General features: G+C 39.9%; 1 protein-coding gene across 1 annotated transcript in view; it reads left to right on the forward strand.

Moving 5' to 3' along the window:
* The window catches only part of Trim36 (tripartite motif containing 36), a 35,141-nt gene extending 31,888 nt beyond the window's left edge, over positions 1 to 3,253 (forward strand). The window contains exons 9-10 of the mRNA XM_005069149.4: positions 1,429 to 1,726; positions 2,798 to 3,253. Coding sequence (XP_005069206.1) covers positions 1,429 to 1,726; positions 2,798 to 3,152 — 653 coding nt within the window. The 3' untranslated portion in view covers positions 3,153 to 3,253. The remainder of the gene's footprint in view (positions 1 to 1,428; positions 1,727 to 2,797) is intronic.
* Positions 3,254 to 23,096: the final 19,843 nt, after the last annotated feature.

The following is a 23,096-nucleotide window of genomic DNA, read 5'->3' on the forward strand; positions in this document are numbered from 1 at the left end:
GTTGGCCTTGCTTGTTTCTTACTGGCTAGCTCTGCTTTAAGTAATTACCCCATAATTGTTAATCTAAGTATGTCTCTTACCGGAGAATGAGATTTTTTTGAGTTTTATTAAAAACAATAGATAAGTTGAATGTTCAAGTATTCAGTAGACATTTAATGTCTCTGAAAGTAGAAGGATGATTTTGGACAAGGCTTCTGTTTTTAGTAGCATCTGTATTGGGAGGAGGAGAGGGCATGCTAAGCATTTTATCTTTCTCTCCCAGAGAGGCTACATGAATATTGGGGCCTTTTAGATTTACTGTACAAAGTAGGAGATATGGAAAATGGAAAAGAATAAAGAATAACTGTATGAGGACATTAGCCCTCACCACGCAGATCTGCTTCTATGTGAGGCCTGGGTTTAGCTTCCTGGCAGCCTTCTTTTTTAAATGTCCTGTAATATAGGATGAGAGTCACCACTGTAAGCACACAGCTTAGTGGTGGAAAGTACATTCATCGTATTATGCAGCTGTCATTCACATCTCCAGAAAAAATTTAAAGCCTACATGGAAATCTGTATCATTAAGCAGGTCTTCACCCTTCTTCCTATAGACACTGGTAGCCTCTGCTCTTTCTTTCTGAAGGTTTGACTGTCTGGGCACCTCTGAAGAGCAGCACTGTGCAGTGGTTGTCCTTTTGCGTCTGGTTTATTTTGTGTTGTTCACATTGTAGTGAGTTGTTTCCTTTTTCGAGGCTTGCTAACACTCTCTGTTCATCTGCCACATTTTCTCTACCCATTACTCTGTTGATGGAATTTCTGTTGTGTCTGCATTGGGTAGCACTAAGTGTTATGCATACAATAGTTGAGTTAGCGCCATTTAGAGTTTGAATCTATCTTCTGTTAAATGTTTGAGCAGGATGCAAACCTCTCTGAAAACCCCAAATTCTCATATCTGCTGTGCTGATTGATAAGGGGAAGATTTATAAATTCTCAGTTAAAAATTTGGAATATTTATAAGTATATACCACCTCTTAGGAGCTTAAAGTGATCTCCGTGGACACCTATACACATGTGCACATACCCCTCCCTTCCTCCTCACATAATTAAACATAATAAAATGAATATTGTTTAAAGATGAGTGGTTAAGTACATTTTATGTTCAGTAATTACCATTGCTGAGCCCAGGCATGCTCTCAGAAATGTTTGCAACCATCTAGAATGTTTGCTTCTGCTTTGGATACGTCTGAAGAAATCAGGTATAGAGGAAATATTTGAATTTATAGCTGCAGTGGAATTTTGATTGATGTAGCTATCTGGCAGAGACTGGCATCTTCTTCTTATCCCTTCAGTAATAATTTCTCTGTAAAAACCATGATTCAGCCTTAAATGATAGAAATGCCGCTGGTAGATGGTGCTCAGGTTACCTGAGTGTTTTTAATCTCCACTCAGTTTTTAGTTTCCTGTTTGATGAGAAGTGTGGCTATAATAACGAGCACCTCCTGCTGAACCTGAAGAGAGACCGTGTGGAGAGCAGAGCTGGGTTTAACGTTCTCCTGGCTGCGGAACGCATCCAAGTGGGCTACTACACAAGCTTGGATTACATCATCGGTGATGTGGGAATATCGAAAGGGAAACATTTCTGGGCCTGCCGAGTGGAACCGTATTCATACCTGGTCAAAGTGGGCGTCGCCTCCAGCGACAAATTGCAAGAGTGGCTGCGGTCTCCCCGGGATGCGGCTAGTCCAAGGTAGGGTCTCTCCTTGATAACGACTTTAAAAGCAGAGTGGGTCCAAGAGCTAACCCTAAACCACAAACTGACTCAGTGGAGCCCATTCTATATGGGGAGCCATCTTGCTCAGTCTTGGGGGGGGGGAATGGGGAGATGATGGGACAGACTTAGTAGACTTCCTAGGGCAGGCCTTTACCCTCTCCGAGGAGGGAAGTCAGGGGAGCAGGAGGAGAGGAGGGAGGGGGAATTGGGGTTGTAATATAAAAAAATAATTAATAAAAAAGTAAATATCAGTGTCACACAATATCACCCTGAACACAGACTGGGAGTCATTCATTATATTTGGAACACACATTCCTTGGATTCGGGTGATTGACTACATGTGGCTGTTGTATTTGTTCACAGAATAATATTTAATTTTTGCTGCTATGAGGGAGTTTGTTTTGAATTCTTCTTGATTATGATTCAGGTTCAGAGCTTAAAGTTTGAAAGTTTAACACGCCCGTAGTTCCTAAAGGGCGTGTTAAATGTACCCATACAGCGAAATGCCTTTAACTGCCTCTTTCATGGCACTAGAATTTTCTATAACTTTTCATGTTTCACATAGGGAAAAACAATGTCACTATTCTTTCTTGATGTGGGAATCACAGTCAGGAAATAGGGTTCTCAGGAAGAGAATGAACCATGCTCTTATTCCGTGTTGAGTGGCTAGTTATTTCCTTTAGTCTATTAATCCCATGGGTGAGGGCATAGGCCTTTATATTTTATGACGTACCACTGTGTACCATAAATATTTAATCTCAAATTAAGCCCTTTACTCTCCTCTGCTTTTTTTCAATAGAAAAGCATTTTTAGGTTCATATTTATATATAAATTTAGGTAACAATGGATGGCACTATAGGGGATTTGGTACCAAGTACCTAATACAACTCTAAATGACATTTTGCAGTCCATGCTTTTCTATGTGTGTTAATAGGTCACTTTTGTGCATGTTAGCTTTAGAACAATATGCTATTTTTGGAGACTGTATTGAAGATGCTGGGAAGCTGCTGCTGGAGATAAGTAAGATGTCTGTGTATTGTGTTGTAGATATGAACAAGACAGCGGGCATGACAGTGGGAGTGAAGATACCTGCTTCGATTCTTCCCAACCTTTTACATTAGTTACTATAGGCATGAAGAAATTTTTTATACCCAAGTCACCTACTTCTTCTAATGAACCCGAAAATAGAGTTCTTCCCATGCCAACTAGTATAGGGATTTTCCTTGACTGTGATAAAGGCAGAGTCAGCTTCTATGATATGGATCACATGAAATGCCTGTACGAGCGCCAGGTGGACTGTTCACATACGATGTATCCAGCATTTGCCTTAATGGGCAGTGGAGGAATTCAGCTTGAAGAACCCATCACAGCCAAGTATCTGGAATATGAAGAGGACGTGTAGCTTGGACACCACATGTGGCGAGGATGAAAACCGTGAACGCAGCCATGCCTTGGTGTTAGTCGTCGTAACTAATTACATATCATTTACGTCTTCTGTCACCACACCTGTTTGTAGTGTGCGATTCTTTATCTTGTTTTGCTTTGACACACAGGGTGGCCTCAAACTCTGTCCTTCTGTTATAGACTCCAGAGTCCTGGAATTATAGGTGGGAACCCCCATACCCAGTTAGTGTGAGTCTTTAACACTCAGAAGGCCTTCACAAACTTGTCCCTTCCATGTCATTGTTCTGCCTTTCACAAGTGGTGGGAGTGAGGACATTTTTGTCACACTTAGTCCTAGGTAGCTAACTTTACAGCTGGCCCTTCTCTTTGGGTACAAGGACTCTAATTTATTTAAGTCAGCTGATGTTGCTATTTACATTCCTTTTGTTTTGGGGACTGTGTGGTATACAAAGTATTTATTGTGGTTATTTGTGCTTATTTTTTTCTTTTCCAATTTTGTATCATGTTCATGTCCAAAGAGAAGATATTTTAAATGCTTATTGATAGAAATTAGTTCTAAGCCATGCATCTTGAACTTGTTGTTAATTGGAAAATAAAGTTACAGATAGGTAAAATGACAAAGGCCATAAAATGGTAGTATATTTAAGTAGAAAATTATGTATTTTAAAGTGTGTAACTACTGAGTGTATATTGCCTGAATACTGCTTTTTTCCTTGTAGACCACAGACTGTATTTATTGTTACAGATAGCTCTAAGCGTTGCCTGGGCTGTAATGCTCCTTATTTGGCATATGTAGCAAGCATGGTCTGTCATAGGAAACACAGGTTCTTGAACCCGTGCAACTTTTCACTGCAATATAGTTTTTTTCCAGAAAATTTTATCTTCAGATTTTCTTACTTCAGAATATACTTGCATTTATAGCAAAGAATTATTTTCCAGAAATATTAGTGAAGATGGACTGATAGTGAATACCTGTCTTGTGAGTTTTTGGCACAGATGTTACACATCAGGTTTTTCTGGCTTGCGTTTACAAATTTGAGAAGTTCATTGTCTGTCTTAAGGGCATTGAAAGACTAGACATATTACATGTTACTATTGTCCAGTTGGATGGCATTATCTGTGGCTCTTTGTGTGGTCATAAGTATTTGTAGAGCAAATCAGTAAAACACAAAATTATTTAGAAATAGTAGCTAAAATCAAAAGGATTGGTTTGAAGAATTATACCTTTTCTAAATTGAATGTTAGTTACTGCAAGATTACCTTCTAGGTACCAAAATCATCTTTTAAGTAGATGATTTTTATTTGAACTACCTTTTTAAAAGGTAAAATGTCCAGACACTAAGACTTACACTTATGGAATGTTAACATTTTAGTAACCAAACTTTTGGAAGCTCTTTATCTTACTCTTTTTAGTTGTCATTCTTAGTGGACATCTGTTAGGCTAATCACGCTGCGTCAGACCACCACCGGCTCCGCCCCCGCTCGTGTGGACAGGTCTGGAGAACTTGCGTTCAGTGACTGCTGTTCCTTTCCCATCTGTCTAGCACTTTATGACACAGGAAGCAAAGGGAGTGTGCAGTGTTACCTGGACCATTGTGCAATAAAGCTGCTGAAGTCCCGAGTGTGTTGTCACGTGTCACTCAAGCCTCATGTAAGCACGCGCCCCGTAGACATCTGAAAATATAAAGCTTTAACAGGAATAAGAACAGGAGACTGTTTCAAACACTGTATCACTGTATAGAAATTGCTCGGTGGAATTTCATTTTTAATAAAAAATAAAAGGAAGTCAAGTGTGGTTATTCATATCTGCACTCCATGAATTTTTTCTATGCTTCTTGTAAAACTGAAACAAAACACTTTTTAAAAGATGCTTTGTGGCCCATGTGAAGTTTTTTTAAATTTTTAAACATATTTTTCTTTTTTTTAATTATTTTTAACATTCCAATCCCAGTTCCCCCCCTTCTCCTCTCACTCCCCTCACTTCCCTCCTCACCTCCCATCTCCTCGTTTGAGAGGGTAAGGCCTCCCCTAGGAAACTTAATAAGTCTGCCCCATCATATGAGGTAGGACCAAGGCCCTCCCTGCCCTTCCCCCAACCCCATGCTTAGGCTGAGCAAGGTATCTCTCCATATAGAATGGGCTCCACTAGTCAATTTGTACATTAGAGTTAGATCTTGGACCCACTGCCAGTGCCTCATATATTTCCCCAGCCCGCACCATTGTCACCTGTATTCGGAAGTCTAGTTCAGTCTTATGCAGGTTCCCTCGTAGTCAGACCTGAGTCAGTGACCTCTCATTAGCTTGGGGTCAGCTGATTCTGTGGGTTTCCCCATCATGGTCTTGACTCCTTTGTTCATATTATCACTCCTCCCTCACTTCGATTGTACTCCAAGAGTTTGGCCCGATGATTAGTGTGGATTTCTGTATCTGCTTCCATCTGTTTTTGGAAGAGGGTTCTAGCTTCTCTGGGGTTGTGGATTGTAGGCTGGGTATCTTTTACTTTATGTCTGGTATCCATTTATGAGTGAATACATACTATATTTGTCTTTCTGAGTCTGGGTTACCTCACTCAGAATGTTTTTTTTTCTAGTTCTGTCCTTTTGCCTGTGAATTTTACAATGTCATTGTTTTTTACTGCTGAGTAGTAGTTCAGTGTGTAAATGTATCACATTTTCTTTAACCATTCTTCAGTTGAGGGGCATCTAGGTTGTTTCCAAGTTCTAGCTATTATAAATAATGTTGATATGAACATAACTAAGAAAATGTCCTTGTGGTATGATTGTGCCTCCTTTGGGTATATGCCCAAAAGTAGTATTGCAGGGTCTTGAGGTAGGTTAACGCCTAATGATTTAAGAAACCATCATACTGTTTTCCAAAGTGGCTGCACAAGTTTGCACTCCAATGGAGGAGTATTCCACTAACTCCACATTCTCTCCAGCATAAGCTGTCATCAGTGTTTTTGGTCTTAGCCATCCTGATTGGCATAAGATGGTATTTCAGAGTTGCTTTGATGAGCATTTCCTTAAGTGTCTTTCTGCCATTTGAGACTGTTCTGTTGAGAATTCTCTGTTTAGATCTGTACCCATTTTTAACTTGATTATTTGGCAGTTTGATGTCTAGTTTCTTAAGTTCTTTGTATATTTTGGAGATGAGTCCTCTGTCAGATATGGGGTTGGTGCAGATCTTTTCTCATTCTGTAGACAGCCATTTTGTTTTGTGGATCATGTCCTTTGCTTTACAGAAGCTTCTCAGTTTCAGGAGGTCCCATTTATTGTTGCTCTCAGCGTCTTTTTGAACAGGGTTGTTTTGGCTATCCTGAGTCTTTTGTTTTTTCATATAAAGTTGAGAATAGATCTGTGAAGAATTGTGCTGGGATTGCATTAAGTCTGTATATTGCTTTCGGTAAGATTGCCATTTTTATTATGTTGATACTACCTATCCAAGAACATGGGAGATCTTTCTATTTTCTGGTGTCTTTAAATTCTTTCTTTAGCCGGCGGTGGTGGCGCACGCCTTTAATCCCAGCACTCGGGAGGCAGAGGCAGGCGGATCTCGAGGTGAGTTCAAGGCGAGGGTAGACCGATAGCCTCCAAAACAATACAGAGAAACCCTGTCTTGGAAAAACCAAAAAAAAATTTCTTTCTTTAAAGACTCAAAGTTCTTTTGATACAGATCTTTCACTTGTTTGGCTAGGGTTAAACCAAGGTATTTTGTGTTGTTTGTAGCTATTGTAAAGGGTGATGTTTCTCTGATTTTTTTCTCAGCCCTTTTATTGTCTCTATATAGTAGGACTACTAATTTTCTTGAGTTGATCTTTTATCCTGCCACTTTGCTGAAGGTGTTTATCAGCTCTAGGAGTTCCCTGGTAGAGTTTTTCGGGTCGAGTATGTAAACATATCATCTGCAAATAGTGAAAGTTTGACCTCTTCCTTTTCAATTTGTATCCCCTTGATCTCCTTTTGTTGTCTTATCTTTCTATCTAGAACTTCAAGTACAATATTGAAGAGGCAAGGAGAGAGTGGACAGCTTTGTCTTGTTCCTGATTTTAGAGGATTTGCTTTGAGTTTCTGTCCATTTAGTTTGATGTTGGATGTTGGTTTGCTGTATATAGCTTTTATTATGTTTATTATGTTCTTGTTATCCCTGATATCTCCAAGACCTTTTTCATGAAGGGGTGTTGGATTTTGTCAAAGGCTTTTTCAGCATCTAATGAGATGATCATGTGATTTTTGTTTCTCAACTTGTTTATATGGTGGGTTACAGTGATGGATTTTGAACCATCCCTGCATCCCTGGGATGAAACCTACTTGATCATGGTGGATGATTTTTTTGATGTGTTCTTGAATCCGATTTGGTTTTTATGAGACAGGGTTTCTCTGTATTGTTTTGGAGGCTATCGGTCCTGCCCGGCCTCAAACTCACAGAGATCTGCCTGCTTCTGCCTCCCGAGTGCTGGGATTAAAGGCATGCGCCACCATCGCCCGGCGATTTGCCAATATTTTATTAAGTATTTTTGCAATAATGTTCATGAGTGATGTTGATCTGAAGTTCTCTTTCTTAGTTGTGTCTTTGTGTGGCTTGGGTATCAAGTTTTTTGAAGCCTGGTAAAGAGTTTGTCAAGGACCCTTCTGCTTCTATTGCATGGAATACTTTGAGGAGAATTGGTATAAGCCTTTGATCTTTGAATTTCTGGTAGAATTCTGCAGAGAAGCCATCTGGACCTGGGCTTGTTTTGGTTGGGAGACTTTTGATGTTTCTATTTCCTTAGGGGTTATAGGTCTATTTAAATTGCTTATCTGTTCTTGATTTAATTTTGGCAGGTGATATCTAGCCAGAAAATTGTCCATTTCCTTTAAACTTTCCAATTTTGTGGAGTACATGTTTCCAAAGTATAATCTGATGATTCTCTGGATTTCCTCAGTGTCTGTTGTTATGTCCCCCTTTTCATTCCTGATTTTATTAATTTGCATGTTCACATTTTGCCATTTGGTAAGTTTGAATAAATGATTGTTTATCTTGTTGATTTTCTCAAAGAACCAACTCTTCATTATATTGATTCTTCGTATTGTTTTCCTAGTTTCTACTTTATTGAGTTCAGCCCTCAATTTGATTATTTCTTGGCGTTTACTCCTCCAGGGTGAGTTTGTTTCTTTTTGTTCTAGAGTTTTCAGTTGTGCTGTTAATTCTCTAGTGTGACTATTCTTCAGTTTCTTCATGTGGGCACTTAGTGCTATGAACTTTCCTCTTAGCACTGCTTTCAAAGTGTCCCACAAGTTTGGGTATGTTGTGTCTTCATTCTCATTGAATTCTAGGAAGTCTTGAATTACTTTTTTATTTCTTCTTTGATCCAGGAGTGATACAATTGAGTGTTGTTCAATTTCCATGAGTTTGCAGGGTTTCTGCAATTGTGGTGTTGTTGAATTCTAACTTTAAAGCATGGTGGTGTGATAAAATACATGGAGTTATTCTATTTTTTTGTACCTGTTGAGGTTTGCTATGTTGCCAAGTGTGTGGTCAATTTTTGAGAAAGTTTCATGTGGCGCCGAGAAGAAGGTATATCCTTTTTCGTTTGGATGGAATGTTCTATAGATGTCTGTTAAGCCCAATTGGGTCATAACTTTTATTAGTTCCTTTTTTAAGTTTCTGTCTGGTATTTCTGTCTAGTGGTGAGAGTGGGCTTTTGAAGTCTCCCATTATAAGTGTGTGAGGTTTTATGTGTGGTTTGAGTTTTAGTAATGTTTCTCTTACAAACATGGACGCCTTTGTGTTTGGGGCATAGATGTTCAGAATCTAGACTTCATCTTGGGGGATTTCTTCTGTGATGAGTATGAAATGACCTCCTTCATCTCTTTTGATTGATTCCAGTTTAAAGTCTAACTTGTTAGATAGTAGGATTGCTAACCCTGCTTGTTTCTTGGGTCAATTTGATTCGAAAATCTTTTCCCAACCCTTAACTCTGAGGTAATGTCTGTCTTTGAAGCTGAGGTGTGTTTCTTGTATGCAACAGAAGAATGGATTCTGTCTTCAAATCCATTCTGTTCGCCTGTGCCTTTTTATGGGTGAGTTAAGACCATTAATATTGAGGGATATTAATGACCATTGATTGCTCATTCTTACTTGTTTTGGAATGGTTGTTGTTGGAATTGTATGTGGATTTCCACTCCTTTTCTCTTTTGGCTGTTGGTAAAGTGGGATTATCTATTGCCTATGTTTTTCTGGTTGTAGTTACCTTCCTTGGGTTGGAGTTTTCCTTCCAGAACCTTCTGTATGGCTTGGACATCTGGGGGCCAGTCGCCCTGGCTGCAGTTCCCAGGCCAGGGCTATTATGATGGGTGCTGTTTCTCTGATTTATTTCTCAGCCTGTTTATCATCTGTATATAGGAAGGCTACTAATTTTCTTTTTTAGTTAATCTTGTAGTCTGCTACATTATTGAAGGTATTTATCAGCTGTAGGAGTTCCCTGGTAAGTTTTGGGGGCAGCTAATGTAAACTATCATATCATCTGTAAATAGTGAAAGTTTGACTTATTCTTTTCCAATTTGTATTCCTTTGATCTCCTTTTGTGGTCTTTTTGCTCTAATTCGAACTTTGAGTACTATATTAAGTAGATATAGAGAAAGTGGGCAGCTTTGTCTTGTTCCTCATTTTTGTGGACTCTGAGTTTCCATTTTGCTTGATATTGGCTGTTGTGTTACTGCATATTGCTTTTATTATGTTTAGGTATGTTCCTTTTATCCATATCCTCTCCAAGACCTTTATCATGAAGGGGTGTTGAATTTTGTCAAAGATTTTTAGCATCTGATGAGATGATCATGTGTTTTTTTCTTTCAATTTGTTTATATGGTAGATTACATTGACAGATTTTTGTATGTTGAACCATCCCTGCATCTCTGGGATGAATCCTACTTGGTCATGGTGGATGATTTTTTTCTGATGTGTTCTTGGATTCTGTTTGCCAGTATTTTATTGAATATTTTTGCATCAATGTTCATGAGGGAAATTTGTCTCTAATTCTCTTTCTTAGTTGTGTCTTTGTGTGGTTTGTATATCAGAATAACTGTAGCCTCATAAAATAGTTTGGCAATGTTCCTTCTGTTTCTATTTTGTGGCATAATTTGAGAAGTATTCTTCTTTGAACTTCTGGTAAAAGTCTATGCTGAGACCATCTGGCCCTGGGCTTTTTTTGGTTGAGAGACTATTGATAGCTGTTTCTATTTCCTTCAGGTTATAGCTGTATTTAAGTTCTTTATCTGTTCTTGATTTAATTTTGGTATATAGTACTTATCCAGAAAACTGTCCATCTCCTTAAAGTTTTACAATTTTGTGGAGTACAGATTTTTGAAGTATTCCCTGATGATTCTCTGGATTTCCTCAGTGTCAGTTGTTATGTCCCCCTTTTTTGTTTTTGATTTTATTCAGATATTTTCTATCTTTTGGTTAGTTTGGATAAAGGTTTGTCTATTTTGTTGATTTCCTTAAAGAACCAAATCTCTGTCTCGATTTTTTTGTTTCTATTTTATTGATTTCAGTCCTCAATTTAACTATTTCTTGACATCTATCCTTCTGGGTGAGTTTGCTTCTTTTTGTTCTAGCACTTTCAGTTGTTCTGTTAATTCACTAGTGTTTTTTTTCCAGCTTCTTTATGTAGGCATTTATTGCTGTAAACTTTCCTCCTAGCACTGATTTCATTGTGTCCCATAAGTTTGGGTATGTTGTGGGTCCATTTTCATTTAGTTTTATTTCTTCCTTGACCAACTGTTGATTCAGTTGATCATTGTTCAATTTCTATGTGTTTGTGGGCTTTCTGAAATTAATGTTGCCATTGAATTCTAACTTTCAGCTCTGGTTATTCAATAGGATACAGAGAGTTATTTCATTTTTTTATTTGTTGAGGTTTGTTTTGTTACCAAGTATGTGGTCTATTTTTAGAAGGTTCCTTGAGGTGCTGATAAGAAGGTATATTCTTTTTTGTTTGGGTGGAATGTTTCATAGATGTCTGTTAAGTTCATTTGGGTCATAATATCTGTTAGTTCCCTTTTTTCTCTGTTAATCTTCTGTCTGGCAGATCTGTCCAGTGGTGAGAATGGGTTGCTGAAGTCTCCCCATTCTGTGGGGCTTAATTTGTGGTTTGAGCTTTAGTAATGTTTCTTTTACAAATGCAGGAACCCTTGTGTTTGGGGCATTGATTTCAGAACTGAGATTTCCTCTGGATGGATTTTTCCTGTGATGAATATGAAATTGATCTTCTTTATCTTTTTTGATTCATTTTAGTTTGAAGTCTATTTTGTTAGATATTAGGATAGCTATACTAACTTTTTTCATAGGTTCATTTAATTGGAAAAAATTACCCCTTACTCTAAGGTAATATCTGTGAGTTTGAGGTATGTTTCTTGTATGCAGAAGGATGGATTCTGTTTTCATATCCAATATGTTAGCCTGTGTCTTTTCATAGGTGAATTGAGACCATTTATATTAATGACTATTAATGACCTGCGATTGATAGTTTCTATTGTTTTTGTTGTTGGTGATGGCATTGTGTGTTCAATTCCTTTCTTTGGGGTTTGCTGCTGTTAGCTCATCTATTTCCTGTGTTCTCGTGGACACAGGTGATTTCCTTGAGTTGGCGTTTTCCTTCTAGTACTTTGTGTAGGCCTAGATTTGTGGATAGGTATTTTTTTGGTTTTATTATGGGCTATCTTGTTTTCTCCATCTATGGTGATTGGAAGCTTTGTTGGGTAAAGTAATCTGAGCTGGCATCTGTGGTTCCTTAGTATCTGCATAACATCTGACCAGGACCTTCTGGCCTTCATTGTTTCCATTGAGAAGTCAAGTGTAATTCTGATAGGTCTGCCTTTATATGTTACCTGGCCTTTCTCCTTTGCAGCTCTTATTTATTCTGTATGTTTATTGTTTGATTATTATGTGACAAGGGGACTTTTTATGTGCCTTTGAGTTGAACTTCTTCTTATCCCTATTATTCTTAGGTTTGGTCTTTTCATGGTGTCCCAGATTTCCTGTATGTTTTGTGTTAAGGATTTGTTGGTTTTAAAATTTTCTTTGACCGGTGAATCTATTTCCTCTATTGTATCTTCAATGCCTGAAATTCTCTCCCCCATCTCTTGTATTCTGTTTTTAATTCTTGCATTTGTCGCTCCTGATCATTTACCCACATTTTCCATTTCCAGAATTCCCTTGGTCTGTGTTTTCATTATTGCCTCTATTTCAGATTTCATGCTTTGAATTGTTTCCTTCACTTGTTTGATTGCTTTTTCTTGGCCTTCTTTATGTGATTTGTTGATAATTACAATTTTTTTGTTTGTCTTTTCCTCCATTTCTTTAAGATACTTTTTCATTTCCTCTTTAAGGGCCTCAGTCATCCTCATAAAGTTATTTTTTAGGTTGTTTTCTTCTACTTCATCTGTGTTGGAATGTCCATGTCTTGCTGTTGTAGTACCACTAGGAAAGATTAATATAATGAAGTTAATTTATTTCAATTATCTGCTTATGTTGTCTTAACATTTCTTTTCTCATCTGTAGTCTGCAGTAGATCACATTTTAATAAAGTGCCATGGTCCTTTCATTCATGTGCATCATTTTGGGTTATGATGCTGTTAGTTGTGATCAATTACAAAGTTTTAAAAAATTGACATCAGCTGGGCGGTGGTGGTGCATGCCTTTAATCCCAGCACTCGGGAGGCAGAGGCAGGCAGATCTCTGAGTTCAAGGCTAAGCTGGTCCGACAGCCTCCAAAACAATATAGAGAAACCCTGTCTCGTAAAACCAAAAAATAAAAAATAAAAAAATAAAAAATTAACAGCAGAGTCACTGGGTGGGTGTTATTGAACTTTTTTGGCAGGACTGCTGACTCCCCAGTAATGATTCAGAGGCTTATCACTTGGCTGACAACTAGGTTTGTTTCTAACTAGCTCCTATAACTTAATTTAACCCATTTCTATTAATTTATGCAATGCCATGTGGCTCATGGCTTGTTACCTCATCTGCCATATGCCATGCTTCCTTTGCATCTCCTCGTGACTCCACCTTGTTCCCAGCATCCTCTCTGCGCAGAAGTCCTGCCTAGCTATTGGTTGTTCAGCTTTTTATTAAACCAATCAGAGTGATACATCTTCACAGTGTACAAAAAATACTATTCCACAACAGGTCAGTAGTGGATTATTGTACTGTGTGTTCTTTCCTGCCAGCTTCATGGGTCCCACCACTGTCTCAGCTCCCAAATAACACATGAGACACTATATTAATTATGGAGCTGTGGCATCTGCTATGGTTTCTTAATGGCTAGCTCTGACTAAGTTATTAACCCATAATTACTAATACATATTTTATAAGGTCTTATCTTGTCGAGAATGCCAGACTTGCACCCTCTCCTCTAGGGATCACATGGACTCCTACATTTCCCAGAATCCTCCTTGACTCCTAGTCCCATCTATTTTGTTTCCCTATTGGTCAACAGTGCTTTATTAACCAATAGGACAACATATACACAGAAGGACTTCCCCCACCAGATTGTAGAGTTTTTCTATTTTTCTTTTAATTAACAGAACTGGTGGATGGGCTCTAATATGTTTGTGTAATTAACAAGCGTTTCAATGGTCTGGTAGTACAGACCTGTAGTCCTACAAAGCTGCTGTGGTGGGTGAGGCTGGGAAATCTCAAATTCAAAGCTTGTGTGGGCTGTACAGACTGAGTTCCAACCTGGGTAACTTAACAAGACCCTGTTCCAAATTTTAAGATAAAATGTCCGTGGCTATAGTGTAGAGGCAGAATGGCCCCAGGTTTGAGCCACACCACCACAGCATAAAACAAAACAAAACAAAAACCAAAAAACAAAAACCAAATAATTCATATATTCATAGTTGTTTTCTAAAAATGGTAGGAGTTAGAGCTATTTCATTTCGGAATAAAACATTTTTTAATCAGGCCAGTAATCTGGTGTACCCTGTGAGCATGTCTTATGTGGGAATATATTATTTTACTGATGCAGAAAAAGGTAGAGAACGACTGTCACAGCAACAATGCCTTAAGACATTATGTTGTACAGGCCAATTTGCATTCATTTAAAAAGAAATTTTTCTCATTTATGAAAATATCTTGACAAGGGGATTCTTTCACCTAATAAAAGAAACTTGTTTAGAAATTTAGTTAAGTTTGGTTTGTAATTTCTCATTTTACAGAAAGTTGCCAACTCCTGCTATATTTCAGACATTGTATGTTCTAGATCTAAAGTGAACGAGACAACCTATCTGGTATCCTGTGTTCATGAAATTTAATAGAGATGAGAAACCCCTTCTAGTGTCTCACGATAATAATCAAAAACAGAAATCAAAGAAGGTGTCATATTTTCAAAGGGACTTAAAACTTGGATGGAGCCGCAGGGAGGAGAGAAGGTGTTGGAAATTATATAAATACAGACATCATGAAATTCTCAAAAAAATAAAAGCATTAAATAAAAATAATTTCTAAAAATAAGATATATCTTCATGATAGATAGTTCTTACAAACAATGAACATAAATTTGAATGGAAAATTCTACTGGGGATGTCCTAAGTAACAAATTGAAATGCAACTTTGTTTTTAAGGATCTAGCTTGACATTACTGCTGCTGTCTTTGTTGTAGTCATCATATTGTCTGCTGATGACTCCAATGTGCATCTCAAACTCTTCAGCACAGGGCAAAAAGTTATTCAGCCAAGCAGTGTTGTACTGGCCACAGATTTCTGTGGAACAATCTTTGTACACTGTAAATATGTATTGCTCTCATTGTTAATAAAAAGCTGATTGGCCAATGGTACGAAGGATCTGTGGGGCAGAGAAAATGCTGGGAAAGAGGAAAGAGTCAGAGGCATCTTCAACCAGATGCGGAAGAAGCAACATGAAAAGTTCATAGATGAGGTTAATGAGCCTCCTGGCACATAGATCAATAGAAATGGGTTGATTTAAGTTGTAAGAGCTAGTTAGTAATAAGCCTGAGCCCTGTGTCAGTTATTTGGGGAGTGGTTGGTGGGATAAAACTGATCAGTGGTCTAGATGGAAAACTCCACCTACAAGTGATGCCCAGAGTTTTTTCTTTTTAGTGTGTGTGTGTGTGTGTGTGCGCGTGTGTGGTGTGTGTGTGTGTGTGTGTGTGTGTGTGTGTGTGTGTGTGTAAGTCAGAGGACAAGCTGTGGGGAGTCAGATCACTATATTGGCAGCAGCAAGCACCTTAACCCTCTGAGCCATCTAGCTGACTCCAGACTATTTAACTGTTGTTAACTTTGTTTGTTTTAAAGAAACTCCAAGTATATTATGGCTAGCCTCCACTCACCTTTGCCTTGTTTGCCATAAATTCCTTCCTCCTCCCCTGGAGTATAGAGACTCACTTGTTACCACCTAAGACATACTTTTTAAAACTTTAATAAACCACACCTTGTTCAATATTGGATCTGCCCGCTTCTATCTTCTGACTCAACCTTTAGTTGTTTTTTAGGCATGAGACTGAGGTTTTTCCATAAATCTTGCTCATCCTCCCCATTGGAGAATCACATTAATAGTTAACTTGAGGTGAACTCAGTTTGTCAAATTAAAAAAGGAAAAACCTCATCTGTTTTCTGGGAAGTCAGGATAGTAGGGTTCTGATGTATTTCTTTGTTATTACATAACAGTGGGAAAAGCTCCTGTAGTGTGAAAGGAAACTTGTAGCAAACTTGGGTTATAACCAGTTTATTTAGTGGCTCATGCAACCCACCAGCAGCCAAGTTAATGAGGTGCATCGTGTTCTGCAGAATGGTGCTTCCCAGGAGACGGGGGCACCTGGAGAGCTTGTTGAAAGCTGGTGTGGATGATTCACAATCTCCTATCCTTTAAAACAGACAACTGGTAAACTTCTTTTAGATTGCTACCAGAGTTAAAATAGTATCTACATAAAGCATTTAACATAAAGCCAGGAATGAGCACTCAACAAATACATCTTTGACATGACTAATTCTACCTAGCAAATCTTTTAGCAAATTGTGGATATATTTTGCAAATAACCCACTCTAGTTCATGGAGATGAGTCAGAGTCAAACAAGTATAGTAGAAGATCTGAGCTGAGTCCTGTTAAGTTTCAAACCCAGAACGGATGCTGAGGTGCCTATTTGACATATTAACTCTGACCTCCTGGTTCTCATCTCTGAGTCCCTACTTTTGCAGGGTGTGGCTGTCATACCCCACCCTCTACAATGAACTCTCCAGCCCAGGGACTGGGCTGCCCTTCCCCCAGAGCCTCTTCCCTATATAACCCAGACATTTTGGTTCCCCACCCCTTTTGTACCTTTGGCTTCCTGGCTGCTGCACCTCCTCCCCCTACCTCCCCTCTTCTTTCCCTTAACCCCCTCTCTCACATGACCCAGTTCAGCCTGGTCATGTCCCTTATGGACTCTCCCAGATGTCCCTGCCTCTGACTGTGCTCTCCCTTTATCTACAGTAAATTTTCTCCTCCGCTATACCTGGGAGCAGCTATGTCCTTTTTTTAAATTTTTTCATTCAAGGTCTTATTTTGATTTAAATAGCAAGGCGTCCTGTAATCTCTGCATCAAACTTGCAAAGTCCTAACTCTCTTCCATACACTGGGAGAATCAAATCTTTGGTCAAAGCCCAAGGCAATTCAAAACTTCTTGAAGAGCTAGTTTTGACCTTCCTTGTTAAACATCACAAGGTCTACTTCAAGGGTATTTCTCCCTTCAGTTGCATTTGCTGAGTTGTCACTGCAGTCTAATACACACTGTCAGCTTTCCTTTTCTATACCCCTACAGGGGAATCTTCTCTTTTCCAGAAAGCACCTACTTAGTATGTTCTATTTAGATGAGCAGTTCTCAAAGGAATGGATTGTCAGATTTCAGCAAAGAATTCCACTGCTTTCAATGTGCAGAATTATTCCCAGTAGCACTCTGTTTAGTCATTACTGGAGATGGATATATGCTTTGGCAGTGTTACCAGGGCAGACTGTATTTGTTGTTGGCTTATTCTGTTATAGTCTTCCTTAATTCTGAATTATAAATGACTTAACGGTATCCTTTTTCCATGGTGTTGAGCATTGAAGGCATGAACTTGTGTGAGCCAGGCAAACACACTACAACTCAGCAATATCTCCAGCTCAAATTTTTCTTTTTTTCTAACATAATTTCTTTATTGGTTCTTTGGGAATTTAATTCACCCCAATTCTGCTCACCTCCCAGTACCTCCATATCCTTCCCTCATCCCTGTAGTAGCCCACCCAAAGAAAATTTTAAAAAATCAAAACAAAACCAAGTAAGCAAGCAAACAAGCAAGCAAGCAAGGAAAAACAAACCAAAACAAAAAACCCTCTTTACTTCTCCATCTTTCTTGCCACTCCAATGCCTCTTCATTCATTCATTAGGAGCCAAGCTATACCAGTGAGCTTTACTGGCAAATGTCCATTGCAGTCAATCATTGGTCTGCTTCCAGGCCTCTGGTCTCTGGCACACCATCGTCACTGGATCCTCACAAACTCCTCTCGGATATCCCAAGAGTGCCCTGAGTCATGGCTATCCTGCGGGTATCATTCTACAGGACCATTTTCATTAGCTCTAGCAGGTCCTAAATGGGATAAATATTTGGGTAGGCCAACCCAAAGCCCGGCTGTGGCCTGGGTGATAGCTAAGCTGATCAATACAGACCACTGGGGTCACCCACATTAGGCCAGGGGTAGAGCCAGTTCCCCAATGCCCATGCCATCAGGGTCAGTTCTCTCGCGACTGTGGTGAAGACTGGGACCATCTCTCTCGAGTGCAAGGGCTAGCTCTCCCTTGAGGGTCAGGGCCAGTTCTCTTGCTGAAGTGCCCCTTGAGAGGTAGGGCCAGCAAAGGACGGGGCTGGCTCAGCAAGACCCTCTGATTTTATCACCCATGGTTTCTATGGCCTCCTGAGTTGGCACAGGTTATAGACACCAACACAGACCCAAGCTTCAGCTCGACTATGGACTGAGATGTGGCCTTCGGTAGTAACTCAGGCCTGGATGACACCCTGGCTCTGGCCACTCAGATTAGGAAGGCTCTGACAGCAGCATGATCTCCAGATATCAACAAGACACTGGCTGTGGCCCCACCCCTGGCTTCCATGTGACCTTTGGTGGCAACATGGGTCTCACACTTCAGCACAGACCCAGGAATGGTCTTCGGCAGCAGCCTGGTTTGGATGTCACCATTGCCCCGTGTGTCAGTGAAGGTCACTCAAGTCAGCACCACCCAATCGTCATCTTGATCCTTGGACACTAACATGGCTCCAGACCTCCGGCATCCACATGGCCTTCAATGATCACAGGAACAAGACCCAGACCAGACCTAGACATGGCTCTCAGCTGCAGCTCTAGCCCGGATAGCACCATGGCATTGGGTAGCTGTGCAGGCTACTCAGATCTGTATGGCCTCGGCTCCAGCATGGCCCTCACACAACGTCATGGGCTCAGGTGGCTGACCTCATCCTGGGCATCCAAATGGCCTTCAGTGGCCACAGCAGCCATTGAGATCAACCCAGACTCTGACTGTTGACCCTACTCCTCACGGTCTTCATTTCTTCTGTTCCTCTTTCCACAGCACGTGAACCATGCTGCTTCTCCATCTCTCCTGTTTCTCCACCACATACTTGCTCATCGCGATAGGAGTGGCCTGTTGGTGTCTTCTCAGAAGTCTGTGGGTGGCTAGCACCTGCTTGAGTGGTGGGCCCTCAAAAATTTCAAATGAGTTCATCATCTCATTCAAGTTCCATTTGGGATCATTTCTTTAGCTCTCAAGTGGCATATCAGCTATGTATCAGTGAAACCAGCTTAGAAGGATGTGTCTAACAATCCAGGAAAGAAGTTATTGTGGTTATTGGTTGAATTGAACATTTTTTCTCACATGCTTCTCTCTGTCTCTGTCTGTCTGTCTGTCTCTGTGTATGTACGTGTTTCTGACATTTCTGTCTTTCCAACCTGGATTCCTTGTAAATAAAGACATGAGGAAATCTTTGGCATTTGGTCAATTGTTGACTTGATGTTAGACACCCGAGGAATCTAATTAGCATTAGCAGAAATGCTGGGAGCATTACAACAAAGCAGAATGAAGGTTCTTACATTCCCCGAAGTGAAGCTAGATCACCAGTCCTTCACCTAGACATTGGGCTGCTAATAAAAGAGTCTATTGAATGATCAAGTCTCATAAGCAGACGAGGAAGACTAGGCAATGTAGATTATTATATGTTTTTTTCTCGTATGACATGGTAAGTAGAGAAGGTTGAGTCAACTTAGAACCCCAGGGATTGTTTTGGGTAGAGGATTCTGGGTATTAGTCAGTTGGTTAACACTGCTAACACTGTGGAGCACTCGATCTCACGTCACCCTAACCTCTCAGGTGGTCTCTTTGCACATGACTTTGGTGAGAACTTACATGCTAGTGATTCCATGGTGTATCATCCACAGCATTGCTTTCTCTGAGCCCCAAACCTACTGACACAGTCACCCACTTTTGGGCGTCTTAAGAATAACTTAAAATGAAGCTCATGTGTCCCAGACTGTCTTCCCAACCAGGCAATTTGTTTAGAAAGAAGCACTGTTAGAAATCTTACAAGTAGGACAAGCGGTTGCAGAGGTAATATCGATGAAGGGTCCTTTTACTGCGGCTCATCGAATTGTGCCAGCAAGTTGTCAACAGTCTGCCATCTCATTTCTGAAAGTCTGATAAGACATACAGAGTAATGGCTTTTATGTCGAGATCTCATGCCATTTGCGTTCTGGCTTGGTGGCAGCTGGGATCTCATTTGGCATGCTTTGAGACCCCCTGCCTATGGGTTCCTGTACATGGAAAGAACTGTTTGGATACATCTGTGCTCAGGCTACAGCTCTACTGATTATGGGTTCCTGTACATGGGAAGAACTGTATGGACACATCTGTGCTCAGACTACAGCTCTGCTGATTATGGGTTCCTGTACATGGGAAGAACTGTATGGACACATCTGTGCTCAGGCTACAGCTCTGCTGATTATGGGTTCCTGTACATGGAAAGAACTGTATGGACACATCTGTGCTCAGGCTACAGCTCTACTGATTATGGGTTCCTGTACATGGGAAGAACTGTATGGACACATCTGTGCTCAGACTACAGCTCTGCTCTTTACTATGGAGTAACCTCTGGAAGCTTCGAATCCCCTCAGAACATCATTTTTTATCTGTAAAATGGGAAACAAAATATCTACTAACTTGTAGAGCTCTTGTGGATTATGCAAAGTAATAGCTGAGAGGCATATGAGAACACAACAAATGTTAGCTTTTCCCACCTCCAAACATTGGGAAGACATTTCACAAAGTTACCAGTGTTCCTGGCCCCAGCTTGGGACAGGTCTCCAGTATTCCAACCTGATATCAAACTTGATGTGTAGTCAAAGAGGTTCTTTGACTACTCTTGCTCCCACCTCCCAAGTGGTTCCTGTCATCACACATGATTTATACAGTGCCAGAGATAAAGTTGAGGCTTCTCAATAGGCAAACACTCTGCTGAGTTATACCTCCAGCACAGCAGTTTCTGTAGAAGTGCAGGAGTTTTGATTTCTCTCACCAGGTGGAATTTATCCCTGGTCCCCTTCTGTAAAGTGTAGGTCCTCTGATCTTTCTAGATTGGGGAATACTGATTTCCGCTTTTGTTTTCTGAGTCCTACTAATACAGAATATGCTTGAAGTAAAAAAAGGAGGGAGCTTCCCGGTAATTCACCAGATTATTTGTTTATTTTGGTGTGTTTTCTTTAGTGTAAGAGATCGAACCCACCTTGTAATGTGAATCGACACTCCTTGACTCTTAGCTGTTATTTAGAGCTGCACCATTCTCTTAAGAGTAGATGAGAAAAGGTTGATCTTAGATGTAGACTGAGGTTTCTGTTCTGTCTGGTCCTTCCACCCTTCAGTCCCAAATAAACAAGCAGCGGCTTATATTAATTATAAACTGTTTGGCCTGTGGTTCAGGCTTCTTACTGGCTAGTACTCTCAATTATTAACCCATTTCTATTTATCCAAATATTTCCATGTGGTCTTGGCTTACTGGAGAATGCCCAGACCTATTACTCCTTCAATGGCTACATGGCATCTCCTTGGTGGTTTCTCTGAGTCCTTCCCCCAGAATTCTCCTTGTCTGGTTTTATTTATCGACCTGTAAGAAAAACATATATACAGAAGGGCATCCCCCATCACTTAGATTATTGTCTTGCTTTTAGTAACAATGACCCTGGGGCTGCCTTTTGAGGTGCATTTTCTTAGTAGCTTGTCTGCCATTATATCTAATGTGTATGGGTGCTCAGCAAATATCTGGCCAGATCATCTTGTGACACAACATTTAAAGCAAATTAAAATAACTGTGTGTTGGACTGGGGTCACAGAAGCATTTTATCTGGCCCCAGGTCAGGTTTACTGGTTTGCTCCCTCTACTTTCCTCAACCACCCTGGGGCTCTCAGAAAAATACTTCTAGATCGCATCAGCACTGTGGTGCATAGGCTCCTGAAGCTATGTTTTTGCCATGTTTTGTTGCCTCCCCAGAATTGCCATCTCTTGTGTCCGGTGCAGGGGACTGTAGAAATACATTCATACCAAGCTCCTCCCAACTCTGCCAGCAACTGGCTTCCTTTCTCAGTTTTCCCAAAGTCTCAAATCACTATCTGAACTTCCCAGGGCTATTGTGATAAAGTAACAAGCGAGGTGACTTAGAACAGAAATCTACTGAAGTCAGAGCATCAGCATCAGGTCCTTGTGCTCTGAAATCTGTAGAGAAAAGCCTTCTTTGCACCCTTCACTCCCCGGCAGCCCCAGGTGTACAGTAGTTATGGCAGCATGACCATTTTCTTCAGGTGTGCGGAGTGTGTTCACTGTGTGTCCCTGAGCTCATAGTACCCTCTTTTATAGGAACAACAGTCAGTGATTAGGACCTACCCTAATGGCCTTTTGTCTTGAACTCCCAAGTATGTCACATCTCTGGAGGCTAGGATGACATATTTTTGGGAACCATAATCAAAGCATAACAGTCCAGCACATTTCAGCACATCCTTGGAGGAGCTCCAGAGGACCATTTCTCACACTGGCACTCGGTCTTCAGGTTTGACCTCTGCTAGCACATATCAGTGGATGAGTAGAAGACTAAACCCAGTTATCAGTGTCAATTACTGGCTTTAAAAAGGGTGACTTATTAAAATGTCTAGTCATCTGTCTCCCTAAAGGGTTTTAAGAGATTTAAATGAGTTCCTTTGGATTGAAAACCAATAGTATTTCACCTTTGTGAGTGTCTTTGCAGTAAATAAGCTAGAGTTAAAGACTACATAGAGCTTACATGCATCAATCTTTTTGGAGTTTTCTGATTGAAGCTCATATTATCTGGTAAATTTCAAATGTCTCTAAAACCATAAATACATGAATAAACTGCCTTATAACTCTTATCTTGTTATTATTATTAACTATTATTCCATAAGTAGAATGGTAATTCGTCTCTAATTCCTTCAGTGTGAATGCTACAAGCAAGAGTGTCCAGGATTCCGTTACTATGTGGAGGAGTGAAAACCCAAGCATTGATGGCTTGGAAATATTGGGACCATTTTGTTTCTAAATAAATTTTACTGAACAGTCTCTTTTTTTGTAAATGTATTTCATTTTCATTACCCAGTCATCAGTTGTGAGATATCCAGATTGTTTGTTTAATGAACATAGATGATCAGACATCTCTAGATTCAGATATAGAATTCTTTGGGTATATGGCTGTGAGTGCTACAGCTGGATCATATGGTAGATCTATTTAAAACTTTTTGATGAACCTCTGCACAAGTGGTTTCTCAGCCTTCCTAATGCTGTGGCCTTTAATACAGTTCCTTATGTTGTGATGACTCCCAAACATAAAATTATTTTTGCTGAACAATCTCTTAACATGGTATCATCAAGC

The sequence above is a fragment of the Mesocricetus auratus genome, unplaced genomic scaffold (assembly GCF_017639785.1).
Source record: "Mesocricetus auratus isolate SY011 unplaced genomic scaffold, BCM_Maur_2.0 Super-Scaffold_6730, whole genome shotgun sequence".
Lineage (NCBI taxonomy): Eukaryota > Metazoa > Chordata > Mammalia > Rodentia > Cricetidae > Mesocricetus > Mesocricetus auratus.